Raw genomic sequence first — 19,679 nt, 5'->3', positions numbered from 1 at the left:
TAATGTTACTCTGTGGTTGAAGTGAGTTTACATACTGTGTTATCATCTGGAACATACCCAAGCTAGAAGCAGAGACCTTGTGTCAGAGGGTCGTAAATATTGCATTAGGTTGTTTAAAAAGCCAACCGTTTTATTAGAGGACTAGAAGGGATAGCAACGGTTAGCGGCTAAAGAGGCAGATTGGGGAGACAGAGAGGGAGGGGTCCGGACATAAAGAGCGAGGGAGATGAAGGTGAGCCCAGCAGACTGAGAGACATGGAGATAAGATTGAGGGAGAGAGTGTGTGTTTAGAGAGGTAGAAAGAGAGAGTGGGTTGGGAGAAACGGAGGGAGAGTAGCGTTTCAACAGAGCTCAAGAGTTGTGAGAGTGATTGTGTTCTAGCCTCAGGGTCAAACCATGTCACCCCCTGCTTTTCCTCCCACTTAGCCCACAGCCCAGACATTTATTTAGGGAATATTTGTTTGTCATATTTGTTGAAATTAAAACACAAATCTGGTGTCTGTTCCTGTCGACTGTCTGTACCATTCCTGGATGGCCTACATGTCTGTCTACCTACCTACCTGTCTACCTATCTAGTATCTACCTGTCTACCTACCTACCACTATACTGGTCCACCTGCGTGCTCTTGGGCAGATTGGTTGCTAAAGCTAGGGAGCTGGTTGTGTGTTTGGGGAGGGACTTTGGAGGGTAGGCTGATGGGAGGAGAGGAATGTCTTCATTTAGATGATTAAACATCCATCTTCCTCCGGCGTGTCTGTCCAAAGTGCCTCCCCAGGCTTCAGGCCACAATAAGAATGAGCCCCCGATCTGAGGGGCTCTGGGTTAAAACGTCAGATGGCTGGAGCGTCAGCTTTGAAGTTCTTTCCCAGAGCCCCACAGATGGGAGGCTCTGTCTTATCGCATGAAGCCTGAAGCCAGGGTAGGCACCTTGGACAGACACACCAAAGTGAGACGGATTTCCTCGGGTGTGTATGAGACGGATTACAGTTGAGGACCAGCAACCATCAGGGAGGGGAAGGAAGTATGTCTGAAGATGGATCTGGTTGTTTTAAGGTTTGAAATACAGCGGGCGGTCCGTCTGTGGTTGGATGACCCCACTTGACGCTTTGCAGCCTGTGAAACCCCCGCTGTCAGGAGGAGAACCCAAAGTAAACTGAGGACCCCCACTCAGGAGGAGCCTTCTCTGAGGGCCGCCTGGACAGGAGCCGGTCCACAGGTGTCCTCGGACCCCGGGGGTCTACGTTGTTCCACATGCTTGGGTCACAGCTCCGCCTCACTAATCTACGCCTGAGGTCAACAGGAGGGGTCGGGTTAAACCTCCCCCCCACCCCCCCATGTTCGTTAAACGTCCTCAGAGCCGACGGTGAAACCTGAGGTTAAAGGTCGAGAAGATAACTTCTGACCGCAGGCCGGCTTCAGCATCTGACCAGTGATTACCCAGGATGACCAGAGTTCACCTGGACTCTGCATAGCCTCCCCAATTACCCCCCCACACCCCATTTCAGCACTTAGTTAATGTTGTCTCCCCAGTCACTTAAAAACAGTACTTAGTATCAAGTAGCGTCTTATCCTAGCTATCTTTGTTGTATACTGGGAATGGGTTAATCTAGCGATTGTTAGTGCTTGGCACTTGGTGAACCTCCTTACTGTACAGACAGCAATAAATTGTTGTTTCTCTTTCTTCTGACAAATGGACCTGGTCCTGGTCCTGGTCCTGGTACTGGTCCGGGACCGGGTCCTGGTCCTGGTCCTGGTCCTGGTCCTGGTCCTGGTCCTGGTCCTGGTCATGGTCTGGGTCCTGGTCCTGGTACTGGTCCTGGTTCTGGTCCGGGTCCTAGTCCTGGTACTGGTCCTGGTCCGGGTCCTGGTACTGGTCCGGGTCCTGGTCCTGGTCCTGGTCCTGGTCCGGATCCTGGTACTGGTCTGGGTCCTGGTCCTGGTCCTGGTTCTGGTCCGGATCCTGGTACTGGTCCGAGTCCTGGACGGTGCTTGCGTCAGAACGTTCCAACCGTCACGTGTTGTTATGGCGACAGACGAAAGCAGGAAGTCCTGCAGGGATGATAACAGGGGGCCGTGTGGTTTCTGCGTGCCATGTGAACAGAATGAAATATTGGTGGCATGTGGTGTAAAGTGGTTATGATAAATGGGTAGGAGCAGACAACAGAAGAATTCCCAGCAGTCCTTTCACCGTCTCCATTTAAACTGGGACTGATTGATGTGATCTGGCACTTCCTTTATTGCCCTCCAGAGTGCCATCATGATTGAGATTGTTTGTCGCTGGTTGGTACCGCAAAGACCTCAGCTGCTCCCGTCCCCTGATTTGTCAGGGTTGAGGGTTCAATTTCTTTGTGGCAGCCCAATGGATAGAGCAAAGGTTCGGTTTAAAGCATATCTTCAGGGTTTTAATGGATGCACTTCCAAAAGTGGGTCGGAAGAGAGAAGGAACAACTATAACTTTTATCTTGTCCCGCATTGGCTCCCATCCAGCGACATCAGGTGCAGGTCGTTAACATTAACCAGTAGAACAGGACCGAGGCTGGGGTACCAAACCTAGGTTTGTCTCCTGGATGTTGAGCGCTAGCGGCAGGAGCCAGCGAGCCACCCAAGCGAGACGGTCCTGAAGAGGATCGAGGAAGCTGCTGGTTGCTAAGCGACGCCATAACAACAACAGGCCCGCAGACAGAAGAGACTTTGAAGCTCGGCAGACCTCTGACCTTGAACCGCCATTTCCCAGCGTCGAGGGTGACCCCCGTCGGGGTCGTCTTGTCTGGAGACACCCGTCCTGCTGCTGCTGTACATCCAGGGAGGGAGGAGGTAGGAGGGAGGAGAGAGGAGGGGGGAGAGAGGAGAGAGGAGAGAGGAGAGAGGAGAGAGGAGAGAGGAGGGAGCAGAGAGGAGAGAGGAGGGAGGAGGGAGGAGAGAGGAGGGAGGAGGGAGGAGAGAGGAGAGAGGAGAGAGGAGAGAGGAGAGAGGAGGGAGGAGAGAGGAGGGAGGAGAGAGGAGGGAGGAGAGAGGAGGGAGGAGAGAGGAGAGAGGAGGGAGGAGAGAGGAGGGAGGAGGGAGGAGAGAGGAGGGAGGAGAGAGGAGAGAGGAGGGAGGAGAGAGGAGAGAGGAGAGAGGAGGGAGGAGGGAGGAGAGAGGAGAGAGGAGAGAGGAGAGAGGAGAGGGGAGGAGGGAGGAGAGGGGAGAGTGGAGGGAGGAGGGAGGAGGGAGGAGAGAGGAGGGAGGAGGGAGGAGGGAGCAGAGAGGAGAGAGGAGGGAGGAGAGAGGAGGGAGGAGAGAGGAGAGAGGAGAGAGGAGGGAGGAGAGAGGAGGGAGGAGGGAGGAGGGAGGAGAGAGGAGGGAGGATAGAGGAGGGAGGAGGGAGGAGAGAGGAGAGAGGAGGGAGGAGGGAGGAGAGAGGAGGGAGGAGAGAGGAGAGAGGAGAGAGGAGGGAGGAGGGAGGAGAGGAGGGAGGAGGGAGGAGGGAGGAGAGAGGAGAGAGGAGAGCGGAGGGAGGAGGGAGGAGAGAGGAGAGAGGAGAGAGGAGGGAGGAGGGAGGAGGGAGGAGAGAGGAGAGAGGAGGGAGGAGAGAAGAGGGAGGAGAGAGGAGAGAGGAGGGGGGAGGGAGGAGGGAGGAGGGAGGAGAGAGGAGAGAGGAGAGAGGAGGGAGGAGGGAGGAGAGAGGAGAGAGGAGGGAGGAGGGAGGAGGGAGGAGAGAGGAGAGAGGGGAGAGAGGAGAGAGGAGAGAGGAGGGAGGAGGGAGGAGAGAGGAGGGAGGAGAGAGGAGGGAGGAGAGAGGAGTCAGCTGGCCCCGGCTCCCAGGAGCCCTCATTAGGGCCGAGGACAAGTCAGGCCCCGGGGCATACTGAGGCTCCGGCCGCATCCACTTGACTTCCTGTCAAACAAGCCGAGAGTTTGATCCACACTGGAGGGGGTTGCATAAGGAACACAGGGGAGGGGGGTACTGAACGAGGAAGGGTGGAAACGGGAGCTGAACTAACGCTGACATGTCTGCAGAAGCAGACATTTTGAGCCGTCTAGCTGCTGGCGAGAGACTGTTGGATCTTCTGTGTGTGGTGGGGGGGGGAGGGACGGCTTTGATTGATGGAATTATCCAGTGGGACGGTTAGACAGGAAGACAGACAGACAGACAGACAGACAGACAGACAGACAGACAGACGGCGAAGGGACCATACCTACGTGGTTTCAATTTAGCTTGGAGCAGCTCCGTTTGGCCCACGCTCCATCCTTGTGAGCGGCATTCCCTGCCAGACGCCTCGTGTCTGTCTGCGGAGGCCTGGTATTCCGGAGAGCTTCCAGACGCAAGGCCGTCGGGAAGCAGAGCGGGTGGGAAATCCATCACGCGTGGCGGCGTCTTTAACAGCGTCCGCAAACTGAAGGGACGACCTGAAGCGAATCAGATTGCGGTCTGTCACTGGAAGGCCTTTCTAGAGAGTATGTATGATGTTAGATGGGTCTGTTGGTCTCCGGCACTGGAAGGCCTTTCTAGGGAGGATTTATGAAGTTAGACTGGGTCTCTCTGTCTCTGGAAGGCCTTTCTAGAGAGTTTATATGAGGTAAGATGGGGTCTGTTCGTCTCTGGAAGGCCTTCTAGAGAATATATATGAGGATAGATGGGCTCTGTCTGTCTCTGGCGCTTGAACGCCTTTCTAGGGAGGATTTATGAAGTTAGACTGGGTCTGTTGGTCTCTGGAAGGCCTTCGAGAGAGCTTATATGGGGTTAGATGAGCTCTGTCTGTCTATGGAAGGCTTTCTAGAGCATATATATGAAGTTAGATGGCACTGTTGGTCTCTGGAAGGCTTTCTAGAGAGGATATATGAGGTTAGATGGGTCTGTTGGTCTCCGGTGCTGGAATGGCTTTCTAGAGCGTATATATGAGGTTAGACTGTCTGTTGGTCTCTTGGAGGCCTTCAAGAGAGGATTTATGAGGTTGGATGGGGTCTGTTGGTCTCTGGCACGCTGCTCGGAAACACTGGGAACCCTGGAATTAGACACAGCCCTTTTCTGTTGATCGGTGAAATTAAATTGGAGGATTTCAAGGTCTCCTCGTCCGGATTGGCGCGGCTTCAGAAGCATTTCCTGAAGCACCTCACTCCTCTCACTCTCTGCCAGCGAGGGGAACTGACCCAGGGTCAGTTCACTCCGGGGTGGATAAGACAAGTGATCTCTGTCTTTGTTTAGATGTGAAGGGAGAATGAATGTTGGATTGATCTGTCGTGCATAGTTTTCATTTTTCACCTTTCCGGCAGAATCAGGAGTATTGATTATGTAAGATGCCATCTGGTGCACACTTTGGCCCAAGGTATCTTCCAATACTGTGAGGGCATACAATATTGTGATTGGAATCAAACCCCTTACCCTGGCAGGGTTAATGCCTTGCTCTACAGGTTGAGCTACACAGGGAATATAACCTGTAAACATGGCAAGGGTATTGCCTTGCTAGTATAAACTCAGAATGAATGCAAACATTACTCTGATATAAACTCGGTAAGAATGTAAACCTTACTCTATAAGCTCAAGAGTATGAATGAAAACATTACTCTGATATAAACTCTGTATGAATGTAAACCTTACTCTTTAAACTCAAGAGTGTGATCAACATACTCTTAAAACTCAGAGTATGAATGTAAACTTTACTCTGATATATACTCCGGAAGGTCCGGTGTGGTGGTCTCGAGGAGGTCTCCGTTAGGTCCTCAGATCAGGGAGTTGGGCCGGGATCGACTCCTGCTGCCGTCTGGTACTCATCAGCTGGGAGTGAAGCTCGGGTCACGCAGTAAAACCTCCGGAACCTTCCAAGTCCTTCACGTCTCTCCTGCTGTGTGTGTGTGTGTGTGTGTGTGTGTGTGTGTGTGTGTGTGTGCATTCATGCACGAGTCTGTACTGGTGCATGCATAACTGTGTAAGTATGTGTGTGTATGTGTGTGTGTGTGTGTGTGTGTGTGTGTGTGTGTGTGTGTGTGTGTGTGTGTGTGTGTGTTTTGTTTGTGTATGTATACGTGTGGGAGGGAGCGTGCACATGTGTGCGTGTGCACGTGTGTTTGTGAGGGTTTGTTTGTGTAAGCATACGGGTGTGTGTGCGTGCGTTTGCTTGTCTTAAGTCAGAATCAGAATCAGTTTATTTTCCACAGTGTAAAAACAAGGAATTTGACTTGGTAAAAACAATAGATGATTAGCCTTGTCAGAGACACAATAAAAAAGTCATAATAAAGGAAATTAAAGGATAGGGCTTAAGTGTGTGCTTGTGTGTGTGCGTGCGTGAGTGTGTTTGCTTGTCTTAATTGTGCACGTGTGTGCGTGTGTATGTGTGTCCGTGTGAATGTGTAAGTGTGCATATGTGTAAGTGTTTGTGTGTGGGTGCGTGTCTGAGTGTGCACGTGTGTGTGTGTGTGTGTGTGTGTGTGTGTGTGTGTATGTCGGTGCGTGTGCGCCTTATTGTGGAAGGACGTTCACTGCTGGGACGTGTCTCATCAGGAGAAGCACAGAGATATTTATTTGTCTATTCCAGGAATGCTGGCCCAGGATCCTTGAAGTCCGATAGCGGCCCATCTGCAGCAAAGCAGGCTAAATAAATGTCCTGGGACGGGTCTGTGAGGCCTGGGGGTCCCTGCAGTCTAAACTCTGGGGTGCTGGGGTCAGGAAGAGCACATGTCTGGGCTTTGTAGTCGATCTGTGACGGAGCTGGACCGGACTTCCAGTCTCCTGCAGGCCTGGGGTCTAGCTGCTGGTGCATGGATCCTTCCTCATGTCCTTGGGGGTCATGAGGATGGAGAGTACTAAGCCTTGTGTAGCATCTTATCCTAGCTATCCTTGTTGTGTACAGGGTTAACCTAGTGATTGTTAGTGCTTGGCACTTGGTTATATGAACGTCATTACTGTACCGACAGCCATATATTATTGTTGCTCTTCCTTCTGAAAAATGTACTTCACTTTGGATAAAAGCGTCTGCTAAACACCCTGAATGTAAAAGAGTTGAGCCTTCTGAGACACAGAACAGCCTGTGGGCGTGTCAGCGCTGAGCTATGATCTGATGTTGCATTATGTAATTTTTGTATTTTTAAAATGGGAAATGGTATACTTATAAAACGGTACTTTCCTACTCTATTATGTACTTATGTTCGGGTATTCCCGATGTGACGGTTCTTGGCTGAGACCGATATTGAATAGCGACTTCAGGCGGATAATGATGCATCAGTGCCATGATGCTGTTGCCATGACGCGGTTGCCATGACATCAACCGTGGTTATTATCACACAATTTTCAAACACAGCTGCATGGGACATGAACACTATGGGAACCAATGAAACTGAACGGACCACGGGGCCTACACCCTGGGGTATACCCTACAGCCTACACCCTGGGGTATACCCTACAGCCTACACCCTAAACTAGCCCCTACACCCTGGGGTATACCCTACAGCCTACACCCTGGGGTATACCCTACAGCCTACACCCTGGGGTAGACCCTATAGCCTACACCCTGGGGTATACCCTACAGCCTACACACTGGGGTATACCCTACACCCTGGGGTATACCCTACAGCCTACACCCTGGGGTAGACCCTACCCCCTGGGGTATACCCTACAGCCTAAACCCTGGGGTAGACCCTACACCCTGGGGTATACCCTACAGCCTACACCCTGGGGTAGACCCTACACCCTGGGGTATACCCTACAGCCTACACCCTGGGGTAGACCCTACACCCTGGGGTATACCCTACAGCCTACACCCTGGGGTAGACCCCACACCCTGGGGTATACCCTACACCCTGGTTTAGACCCTACAGCCTACACCCTGGGGTAGACCCTAAAGCCTACACCCTGGTCTAGACCCTACACCCTGGTCTAGACCCTACACCCTACACCCTGGTCTAGACCCTACACCCTGCAGGTCTACGTGTCTAACGCTGCGTCTCCCTCTGGTCCTCCTCAGAGCTGACTCCACCCCGGGACCTGGTCACTGACGACGTGACCCCCACCAGCTTCTCCGCCTCCTGGACTCCGTCACCGGGTCCAGTCCAGGAGTATCGCGTGCTCTGGAAGTCCCTGGTGTCCCAGGAGGCCGGGGAGAAGACGGTCCCCGGGGACCAGAGCCGGACGCCCCTGGAGGGGTTGACCCCCGAGACCCTGTACCAAGTGTCGGTGGTGGCGGTGTACCCCCGCGGCCAGAGCCCCGCCCTCCTGGGACAGGAGACCACCGATGGTGAGTCAGTGTTGTTATGGAGGGCCTCATCACCGGGACCCCCAATCTGATGGGGGTTTAGTCCTGGGGGGTCCGGACCGAAGTAGTCCTTTGCGGACAGACTTGTTTTTATTTGCTGTTTCGGTGCGATCACTGAACCTTCCGCTAATTAAGACCAGTGTGGTTTCCGTGGAGACGGGAATCAGAATGCAGATTGCGGAAATTTGAATAATAAAACTTGGGGAGGTAGGGTTTATTCAATTTCCTGGCAATCGTAGCACCTCACAAACCTCTCTTCTGCAAACAGCAGGAAAAGCAGGCTGCCACGACCCCAGAGGAGGCCTGAGAGGGTATAGACAGGAGACCTGTCTCACTAGCAGACCTTAGTCTCTGTGATGTTCCCAAGGTGCTTCACAGCTCCAGCCAGACCCCCCTCAGAAACCTTGAAAGCCACACAAGGAGAGCATTAGGGACTCAGTACATTATCTGGGATATTTCAAATGGGTCTTGGCCAGCCTTCCATAATTACCTCCTGTCCTGAAGTAAATCAACGTAGTTCCAGAATAATCTGTGGATGAAGACCTTGGATTTATCGTCTAGAGACGTGAGACGTTGAGGGCTGAGCCTCCCCAGCAGGCTGGAACTGAACCAGAAGTTGTTTGCCAACAGGAGGATGAATGAACCAACCAATCAGGGGCCTCCTTTAGATGATGACGTCAATAATGTCAGACAAGAGAATTAACACATCTGTCAGAGCTTCCTGTGTTTCCCGCTACTGGGAACGGAATGGTTGTACCGTGAGATCATGAGAGCTCACATTAGTTCGAAGAACAACACACACACCTACAAACACACACTGGACATTCAAATTAGCAGGCAGTCGAGGCCACTTTAATCTACGTTCTACAAATGCGGACATTAATAAGAACAAAGCTTGAGTAGCAACGGTCATTCTCTGGGTTATAAAATAGAATATAGAATATGAGTTGAAGAGATAAAATTAAAACTTATACTATATAAATGGGCGGAGTAACGTAGCAATAATAGGGGTTGGTCACTCCCAACCCCCACTTCCTGTCTCCCCATCACCCACTTCCTGTCTCCGCTAACCCCTTACTTCCTGTCCCCTGCAGCCTCGGCGGCGGGCAAGGCGCTGGTGGTGACGGAGGAGACGGAGAGCACCATGCGCGTGACGTGGACCCCCGCTCCGGGGAAGGTGTCCCACTACCGGCTGAGGCACATCTCCCAGGGGCCGGGGGGCCGCGAGGTGGCCCTGAAGGTCCCGGGGTCGCTGAGCTCCACGGTGATGAAGAGGCTCCAACCCATGACCACCTACGACATCAAGGTCCACCCCATGTACCGCCACGGGGAAGGAAAAGCAAGGCAAGGAGTAGGAACAACACGTACGTTGGTCCCGTTGTCCTCCGAGGGAGGCGCCTGCAGCACACATTTACACCCAGCTGGCCGCTACACCACGCTACACATATATAATAATATATACCCTAGCATCATGTCTTTATAAGACTCAATACATACCTAGTACCATGTCCTCATAAGACTCCACACATACCTGGTATCATGTCTTTATAAGACTCAATACATACCTGGTATCATGTCCTCATAAGACTCAATACATACCTGGTATCATGTCCTTATAAGACTCAATACATACCTGGTATCATGTCCTTATAAGACTCAACACATACCCTGGTATCATGTCCTTATAAGACTCAATACATACCTGGTATCATGTCGTTATAAGACTCAACACATACCCTGGTATCATGTCCTTATAAGACTCAATACATACCTGGTATCATGTCCTTATAAGACTCAATACATACCTGGTATCATGTCCTTATAAGACTCAACACATACCCTGGTATCATGTCCTTATAAGACTCAATACATACCTGGTATCATGTCCTTATACGACTCAACACATACCCTGGTATCGTGTCCTTATAAGACTCAATACATACCTGGTATCATGTCCTTATAAGACTCAACACATACCCTGGTATCATGTCTTTATAAGACTCAACACATACCCTGGTATCATGTCCTTATAAGACTCAATACATACCTGGTATCATGTCCTTATAAGACTCAACACATACCCTGGTATCATGTCTTTATAAGACTCAACACATACCCTGGTATCGTGTCCTTATAAGACTCAATACATACCTGGTATCATGTCCTTATAAGACTCAATACATACCTGGTATCATGTCCTTATACGACTCAATACATACCCTGGTATCATGTCTTTATAAGACTCAACACATACCCTGGTATCATGTCCTTATAAGACTCAATACATACCCTGGTATCATGTCCTTATAAGACTCAACACATACCCTGGTATCGTGTCCTGATAAGACTCAACACATACCTGGTATCATGTCCTTATAAGACTCAACACATACCCTGGTATCATGTCTTTATAAGACTCAACACATACCCTGGTATCATGTCCTTATAAGACTCAATACATACCTGGTATCATGTCCTTATAAGACTCAACACATACCCTGGTATCATGTCTTTATAAGACTCAACACATACCCTGGTATCGTGTCCTTATAAGACTCAATACATACCTGGTATCATGTCCTTATAAGACTCAATACATACCTGGTATCATGTCCTTATACGACTCAATACATACCCTGGTATCATGTCTTTATAAGACTCAACACATACCCTGGTATCATGTCCTTATAAGACTCAATACATACCCTGGTATCATGTCCTTATAAGACTCAACACATACCCTGGTATCGTGTCCTGATAAGACGACTGTAAGTAGGCACCCGCAGCACACTCACACCCTGCTGGCAGCTACACCACACTACATATATAATAACACATACCCTAGTATCACGTCCTTATAATCAACACATACCCTGGTATCATGTCCTTATAAAACTCAATATGTACCCTGATAACATGTCCTTATACTACTCGATATATACCCTGGTATTATGTCCTTATAAGACTCAATATGTACCCTGATATCATGTCCTTATAAGACTCAACATGTACCCTTGTATCATGTCCTTATCAGACGATTGAGGAGACTGAGACCAAACTAATCAGCACGGAATCTAAATCGGAGCGACTAACCAGAATGTTGAAAGTGCTGCGAGTTTGTAGAACAATAAGTAAAAGTGCCGTTGTAGCATTCAGAACAACAAGAAGCCTCACGCACATCACCGTGAACAATAGGCGGTTATTTTGTCCTGGGAGGTGGATGTAGCGTCAATCTTGGCTCAGGCAGTGTGTAGTGTTCGAGTCGAATTGAAAGGAAGAAAATGGCGCGTTTTCAATAGTTTCTCTCGGCCGACGTCCCCAAAGGCAAACCCCGACACTCCGTCATGCATATCTCCATTTGCGCGCTCCTCACTGAACACACAGCGAGTCGCTGCTCTGTACGAGGCTCTTGATGAAGTCCTCCGGGGTCACGGAGTCACAGGACGGACTCTAAATCCTGGCGCGAGCGTCCAAAAGCGAAACGGTCAAAACCATGCGCCAGATTGCAGCTGTGCCGATTCTTTCCGACCTTTGAAGATTCCTTACTCCCCCCTCTCCCACCGTCTCCCCCCGCAGTGTCCCCCTACAAGGCCCCCAGGAACCTGCAAACCTCTGAGCCAACCAAGACCAGCTTCAGGGTCTCCTGGGACCCCGCCCCCGGGGACGTCAAGGGCTACAAGGTGACCTTCCACCCGATCGGCAACCAGGTGGACCTGGGCGAGATGCTGGTCGGTCCCCATGACAACACCATCGTGCTGGAGGAGCTGAGGTGAGCTCCTGGTCCTTGATGGCTGCTTCTTCTTGCTGTTGTGTGACGGAGGGATGAAGACCTCTGGGGATCCTGGGGTTTGAGAGTAACGAACGCCGCCCGGGTGGCGCCTGTTAACCAGCGGCCCTGATACACGAGATCAAACAAAACCCAAACACACATCCCCTATGGGACGCCACACCACAACATCTGAGGGAACCTCATGAACATCAGGGCCGGAATGTGGCTCAGGAGGCAGAGTGGGTCGGCTGGAAACCGGAAGGTTGCTGGTTCGATTCCCCGGCTCCTCCTAGGGTCGAGGTGTCCCTGAGCGAGACGCCTCACCCTGACTGCTGGCTGTCGCCGTGCGTGGCTGACTCCGCCGTTGGTGTGTGAATGTGTGTATGAATGGGTGAATGTGAGGCAATATTGTAAAGCGTTTCAGTGACCACTGGTTAAGAAAGCGCTGTATAAATGCAGTCCGTTGGCCATGTTCCAGGTACAATATAACGGACCACTCACCCCCACACTCTCTTATTGGGGGGCCGTTTCCTCTCCATGAACCGCTCCCCGGCCGAGCCTAACGCTGCCCCGTCTGTCCATTCTGCAGGGCGGGGACGATGTACTCTGTGGCCGTGTCGGGGGTCTTCGATAACGGAGTGAGTCTGCCTCTCGCAGGAGAGGAGAAGACCACTTTGATCGAGGACTTGACCGAGCCTTCTCCCCCCCCGGGCATCTCTGGTAAGGTCTCCATGAACCCTCTGGTCCTAAACACCATGAACCCTCTGGTCCTGAACACCATGAACCCTCTGGTCCTGACCTAGAGACACCGTCATAACATCTGGTAGAGACCTATAGACACCATCATAACATCTGGTAGAGACCTATAGACACCATCATAACATCTGGTAGAGACCTATAGACACCGTCATAACATCTGGTAGAGACCTATAGACACCGTCATAACATCTGGTAGAGACCTACAGACACCATCATAACATCTGGTAGAGACCTATAGACACCATCATAACATCTGGTATAGACCTATAGACACCATCATAACACCTGGTATAGACCTATAGACACCATCATAACACCTGGTATAGACCTATAGACACCATCATAACACCTGGTATAGACCTATAGACACCATCATAACATCTGGTAGAGACCTATAGACACCATCATAACACCTGGTATAGACCTATAGACACCATCATAACATCTGGTAGAGACCTATAGACACCATCATAACATCTGGTAGAGACCTATAGACACCATCATAACATCTGGTAGAGACCTATAGACACCATCATAACATCTGGTAGAGACCTATAGACACCATCATAACATCTGGTAGAGACCTATAGACACCATCATAACATCTGGTAGAGCCCTATAGACACCATCATAACATCTGGTAGAGACCTATAGACACCATCATAACATCTGTTAGAGACCTATAGACACCATCATAACATCTGGTATAGAGCTTTAAACACCATCATAACATCTGGTCCTAAACACCATCATAACACCTTGTCTTAAACACCATGAAACATCTGACCTATAAAAAAATCATCATAACATCTGGAACTTTTAACACCATCATAACATCTGATCCTGACCTATAAACACCATAATAACATCTGACCTATAAACACCAGCAAAACATCTGGTATAGATCTATAAACTCCATCATAACATCTGACCGATAAACACCATCATAACATCTAACCCTGGCCTATAAACTACATCATAACATCTCTTAGAGACTTTTATACACCATAATAACCATAGTTTCTTAAAATCGTCATAATAACCAAGGTGTTCAATACCAGCTCATACGGTAGCTCTGGTCTTTGGCCACTTAAAGAACCCATCGTTCAGACTAAAGGCTCGACCCAGGCAGAACACTGAGCCTAACAAACCGTGTAAGCTAAATATTGACTTTAAAGTTCCTCATCTCACATGAGGGGCTTTTAACTCAAGGCCCTAACAAAACTAATGATTCACAACTACCACCAATCAAATATGGTGACGCACACATTAGCCGAAACAGCGATAACATAAATTCACCTCATTCTGCAGAAATGTAAATATGTTTTTCCAAGGCAAGATAGTGCTGGTGTGATCTCTCTGGAAGCGAACCGGAGTGAATGTGTTGTTGATAGCAGGGGATCGTGTGATTCATTAGTTCTACAGGCCGCCGTTGACTGACATAATAACAACGCATACTCACATGCCAAAATGCTAAAATATTAGCTGTCAGAAGAGATTAAATCTTCTTTCCCGTCGAGATTATACATGCAGTTCCCACACACACTTTTGTGATTAGCATAAATTGCTTTTAGCTGCTTGGCGCTGGGTACTGATATCATATCTGGAACAACTGAACTGATCTTTTGGTATTTAGCCGCACAAGATGTGGATCTTATAAACTCAATCAGGCCCCCGTTCCCCTTCCACCCGTGTGAGACTGCCTCTCACTGAGCTGCATTTGACTGTACCCTAAAAGGTCCCTGTTCATGAACCCCTCTTTGATATTATTGGGGTCACCTCTGAATCCCAAACGCTTTCTTCAGACAACACAGAGGAGCGTTGCCGAGGTGACCTTTGATCATGTGTCCTCTTGAGTACTGAGCCCCCAACACTGATGGGGGAACCTGACACAGGGAACGAGTGTGTGTGTGTGTGTATGTGTGTGCCTACCCATAAACACATGCATGTACACACGCACACACACGCACATGCACAGATACAGATAAATATATATGCTGTCACATACACATTGAACTACATAAACATAGTGCTGCCTACATATGTTTACACACACATGCACAATTGCACACATACAGCACACATGCAACTACACACACACACACACACACAAAGCCACACAGTATCGCTGTCCCCAGTGCTGCCGGCTGTGGCTCGTTTCTGAGCAGATGATCTCAACTAAAATGCGACCCAACCCCTTCCCCGTTTGACAAATGATTTATACTTTTTAAATCGGCTACGCTAACAAGATTCCTTCCCTTCGCGATGAATGGTTGTCCTTCCCCCCTGCGGTCCTCTTGGGCCCAGCTTGGTGCGATGGTGGAACGTTGCGACCACAGTAGTAGCACACCGTCTCTCCCAGCGCATTCCACCGGCAATCCTTCCCTTCGCTGTTTACGCTCCCTAAACAAACACATGACAGACATCACATCAGATCCACATCCACAAACACAAGGCAATGCCAGCCGCCTCCCCTCTCCGTCCCCACGCCTCCGTCTCCTCCCTGGGAACGCCGCGGTCCCGTTGCCGCTCCGACCCCCGGGGGTGTGCAGATGCACACCAGATGGCTGCAGGGCGACTCCATCCGCAAGGCCCTTGAAGCCCTTCTGAAACCTCTTCAAACGCTCTTAACACCAAAGCGGGCACGCTAGTAGCGGACGAGGTGGAATCGTATGGTGGAGAGTCCCAGTGCCCCTCTCTCTCAAGCTCACACACTGAGACTCTAATGGAATCATGAACCAAAATACACTTGAGAAATTCTGCTTTTTATCCACACCACCCCTGAATACAAAAGAGAAAAAAGAGACCCCTTCAAGTTAAACTTAATAAACTGAAATCGGTGCGGACGCCTGTTGTGTCGTCGTTGTTGTTTGTTGGTGGATGCTGCGGTCGGAGGGAGATGAGCACATTGTTTACTCGCGGCGGTGAGTGCGCCCCCCCCCCCACATCTGTCCCCTGCTGATGAATGACCAAAACACGCCAGGCCGCCTGTAACCGGCACCCTGCTGCTACTTGCTGCGGGGCCCCTCGGTAACTTTATTAGTATCTACAAACAAGGGACACAAACACACAAACACACAAACACACAGGGTGCACGGGGGCCCCATGGGGGTGGGAGGGCGCGTGGGTCTCCTGTCTCTTCTGACCTGTTTCCACTTTGCAGACGTCCGAAGCTTTGGTTGCTCAGTTTCTCCCCCCGAGCGGACGGACACGCGTGTCCTCAGACACACGGACGGACCGGCCTCAGAGCCACAGAGCCTTAACCCTCCACAGAGTCTGGAGGAACATGAGCAGAACCTCCTCCCAGCAGGGCTCTGGGTGGAGCTCTGCCCCGGACCCGACCACAGAAGGAACCAGACGCTGGAGACACGCCCCGTCACCTGACGGCGGAGCCGAAGACGTTGTTGTTTTATACGTGTGAATAGTCACGTGTGTTGTCTAAAGTTGTACAAAATTGTCGTTGTAATGTACTGAATGTGTGTGTTACTACTCTGACTCACCCTGGCGTCCTGGCTCATTGTGTTCCTTTAGACCCGTGTGTGCGTGTCGTTTTTACTTCCTACACTTCACAACACAACACCCCCCAACTCACCCCCTCCCCTCCCCCTCGCTCCCCCCGCGGCTGGACCGTACCACCGGGCGGCGGGCGGGGGAGTGACGGCTCTGTGTCCCTGCGTGTGCAGAGGCGGTGTGCAAGACCAAGGCCAGGGCGGACATCATCCTGCTGGTGGACGGCTCCTGGAGCATCGGGCGGCTCAACTTCAAGACCATCCGCTCCTTCATCAGCCGCATGGTCGGGGTGTTCGACATCGGGCCCGAGAGGGTCCAGATCGGTACGGTTGCCACAGCGACACGGCGGAGGCTGCACACTCCTGCCGCTGTTAGCACTGCAGCACTAGACCTAATGCTGCTACTACTGCTGCTGCTACTACTACTACTACTGCTGCTGTTACCACACATACTACTACTGCATCTACTACTATGACTAATAGTACTGCTACTATTAGCATGACTAGGGGAACTGCTACTATGCCTGCGTCAACAACCACCATCACTAGCACCATGCAGCACATTCGATTATTCATTTTTTTCCCATAATGCATTTTGTGCAGTGTAGCGCTTTGTGCTCAGTAGCTGTGGCCTGCTAACTAGCGCTGGTGCTCTCCCCGTAGGTGTGGCTCAGTACAGTGGAGACCCCAAGACCATGTGGCACCTCAACGAGCACCTCACCCGCGAGGACCTCCTGAAGGCCGTGGCCAACCTGCCCTACAAGGGAGGGAACACCATGACCGGTGAGTCCGGGTCCAGGGTCTAGTCCAGGGTCCAGTCGAGTCTAGGGTCTAGTCAAGGGTCCAGTAGAGGCTAGGGTCTAGTATAGACTCTACTCTAGGGTCCAGTAGAGTCTAGGGTATAGCCTCTAAACCAGTGTCCAGTACAGTCTAGTCTCTAGTCTAGGGTCCAGTAGAGTCTAGTCTCTAGTCTAGGGTTCAGTAGAGTCTAGTCTCTAGTCTAGGCTCCAGTACAGTCTAGTCTCAAGTCTAGGGTCCAGTAGAGTCTAGCCTCTAGACTAGGGTCCAGTAGAGTCTAGGGTATAGCCTCTAGACTAGGGTCAGTAGAGTCTAGTCTCTAGTCTAGGGTCCAGTACAGTCTAGTCTCAAGTCTAGGGTCCAGTAGAGTCTACTCTAGTCTAGGGTCCAGTAGAGTCTAGCCTCTAGACTAGGGTCCAGTAGAGTCTAGGGTATAGCCTCTAGACTAGGGTCAGTAGAGTCTAGTCTCTAGTCTAGGGTCCAGTAGAGTCTAGGGTATAGCCTCTAGATTAGGGTCAGTAGAGTCTAGTCTCTAGTCTAGGGTCCAGTAGAGTCTAGTCTCTAGTCTAGGGCTCCAGTATGGTCAAGGGTCTAGTCTAGAAACATATCTAGGATTCAGTGGAGGCTACGGTCTAGTCTTGACTCTAGTCTAGAGTCCAGTAGAGTCAAGGGTCTAGTCTCTAGACCAGGGTCCAGTAGAGGCTAGGGTCTATTCTCTAGCCCAGAGTCCAGTAGAGTCTAGGGTCTAGTCTAGACTCTAGTCTATGGTCCAGTAGAGTCTAGGATCTATTCTCTAGTCCAGAGTCCAGTAGAGTCTAGGGTATAGCCTAGTCTAGATACCTCCTGACTGCGAGCCCTCCGGTCGTGTGTTTACAGGCATGGCGCTGAACTTCATCCTGAAGAACAACTTCCAGGTCAACGTGGGGATGCGTCCGGATGCGCGCAAGATCGGCGTGCTCATCACCGACGGAAAGTCCCAGGACGAGATCGTCTTCAGCTCCAAGGAGCTCCGCGACCAGGGCATCGAGCTCTACGCCGTCGGTCGGTGGCTCCCTCTGACGCTCCCCAGGGAGAAAGCATTCGTTAAGGTCGTTTTGGATTTGATAGTAACCATGGCGATGACCTCTCCCTCTCAGGCGTGAAGAACGCGGACGTGAATGAGCTGCGGTCCATCGCCTCCGAGCCGGAGGTCATCCACATGTACAACGTCAAGGACTTCTCCTTCCTGCTGGACATCGTGGACGACCTGTCCACCAACATCTGCAACAGCGTCAAGGGTCCAGGTGAGTGCAGAAACCACCTCCTGGTAGTTGGGACGGTAACGATGGGTTAGGTCGGTATCAGAGATATGTCTACCCCCAACTGTTGGCTATCATATGAACCTGTTTTTATTTCTTTATCAGTTCAGTGAAGAGCAGGGTGGTGTAGGGGCTAAGAACACCTTTACGGTCAAATGTTCTGGGTTTATCTCCATTTTCTGCAGCCTAACCTGTGGGCATCTTTGAGCAAGATGACCCCTATCGCCTACCTGCTCCTTAAGGACCTTTAACTGAATTAAATGTAAATTGCGTTGGATAAAAGCGTCTGGTAAAAATACGAAACACTATTCTCATCATTTCCATTGAGAGCGTTCAGATGTTTTTCGGTACTCCTCCTTGTGTGATCACACGCTAGAGGAAGAAGCTTTGCCTCTTACTGGTCCCAGTTTAAATGTTAAACATAATCATTTAAAACAGCAGCTTCATCCCCTGACTCCTTAACCCTGTGTTTCTTTAATGCACCCTGTTTCTGGGAGGCCTAGGTGGTCGTGTGTGTTAGCACTTGGGGGAAAAAACGGATCGCAAATATTTAGTTCTGTTCTTGTTGGCGTTTAATTCTTCTGCGTCTTTCTCAAGATAAATCAGTTGTTGTTTGAAATAGCAGGGAGCCTTTCCAGTGATCTCCCTGCAGAGGGAAGTCTACGTCATCTCGTTCTGTTTACCAGGGCTGCTGCTGCTCACAGTGTAAGCTCACTCACCGCTGAGGCTGCTGCTGTTAGGACTGCTGCTCTCAGAAGAAAGAGAAGTCTAGAGAGAGAAGGCGAACTAGATGGTAGAATCATTTCTCTTCTCATCGCCTTCGAGAATCGAAAGAAGGCGAACTAGATGGTAGAATCACTTCTCTTCTCATCTCCATTCAGTGGCAGAAACAGGGCTGAGCTATTTTTGTGTGTCCCCACAAACCATGGACCAGTCACGCTGCGCCATGTCCTCAGAAACCCAGAGAGGAAGGGAGAGAATTTAGAGTTTGAGTTCTCAATGCTGCTGCCTCTTCAGAGACAGCATGAGATCGCTCCAAGCTGAGAGTACTGCTGTTTTAACCGCTGGTTGAGAAAGAACGTAATGTGACAGTGTTTAAAAGAAAGAACAACGAGAGGGAGAAGGTGAGAGAATTGGTGGCAGTTCAGAATATGAGCTCACGCGCAGCTGAGATCTCTGGCTGATGGCTCAGAACACGGACGACTCTCTCTAACTCAGAGGCTTGGAGAGTGGTTCCAACACCAGAAGAAATGAAGGTCAACTGACCCGCCGGCAAGAGACTAAAGGCAACAAAATATATTTATTGCCTTGCTCAAATGCA

The 19,679-nt window shown here is 50.5% G+C and overlaps 1 protein-coding gene across 1 annotated transcript in view; it reads left to right on the top strand.

Annotated features, from left to right (window-relative positions):
• col12a1b (collagen, type XII, alpha 1b) overlaps positions 1 to 19,679 on the top strand; it is a 112,887-nt gene that overhangs the window by 17,676 nt on the left and 75,532 nt on the right. Inside the window, 8 exon segments of the mRNA XM_079754169.1 lie at positions 7,938 to 8,207; positions 9,320 to 9,589; positions 11,802 to 11,994; positions 12,584 to 12,714; positions 16,437 to 16,586; positions 16,926 to 17,045; positions 17,937 to 18,101; positions 18,197 to 18,343. Of these exon segments, the coding sequence (XP_079610295.1) occupies positions 7,938 to 8,207; positions 9,320 to 9,589; positions 11,802 to 11,994; positions 12,584 to 12,714; positions 16,437 to 16,586; positions 16,926 to 17,045; positions 17,937 to 18,101; positions 18,197 to 18,343 (1,446 nt within the window).

The sequence above is a fragment of the Pollachius pollachius genome (assembly GCF_949987615.1).
Source record: "Pollachius pollachius genome assembly, chromosome: 16".
Classification (NCBI taxonomy): Eukaryota; Metazoa; Chordata; class Actinopteri; order Gadiformes; family Gadidae; genus Pollachius; species Pollachius pollachius.
This window is presented reverse-complemented; position numbering and strand designations above follow the sequence as displayed.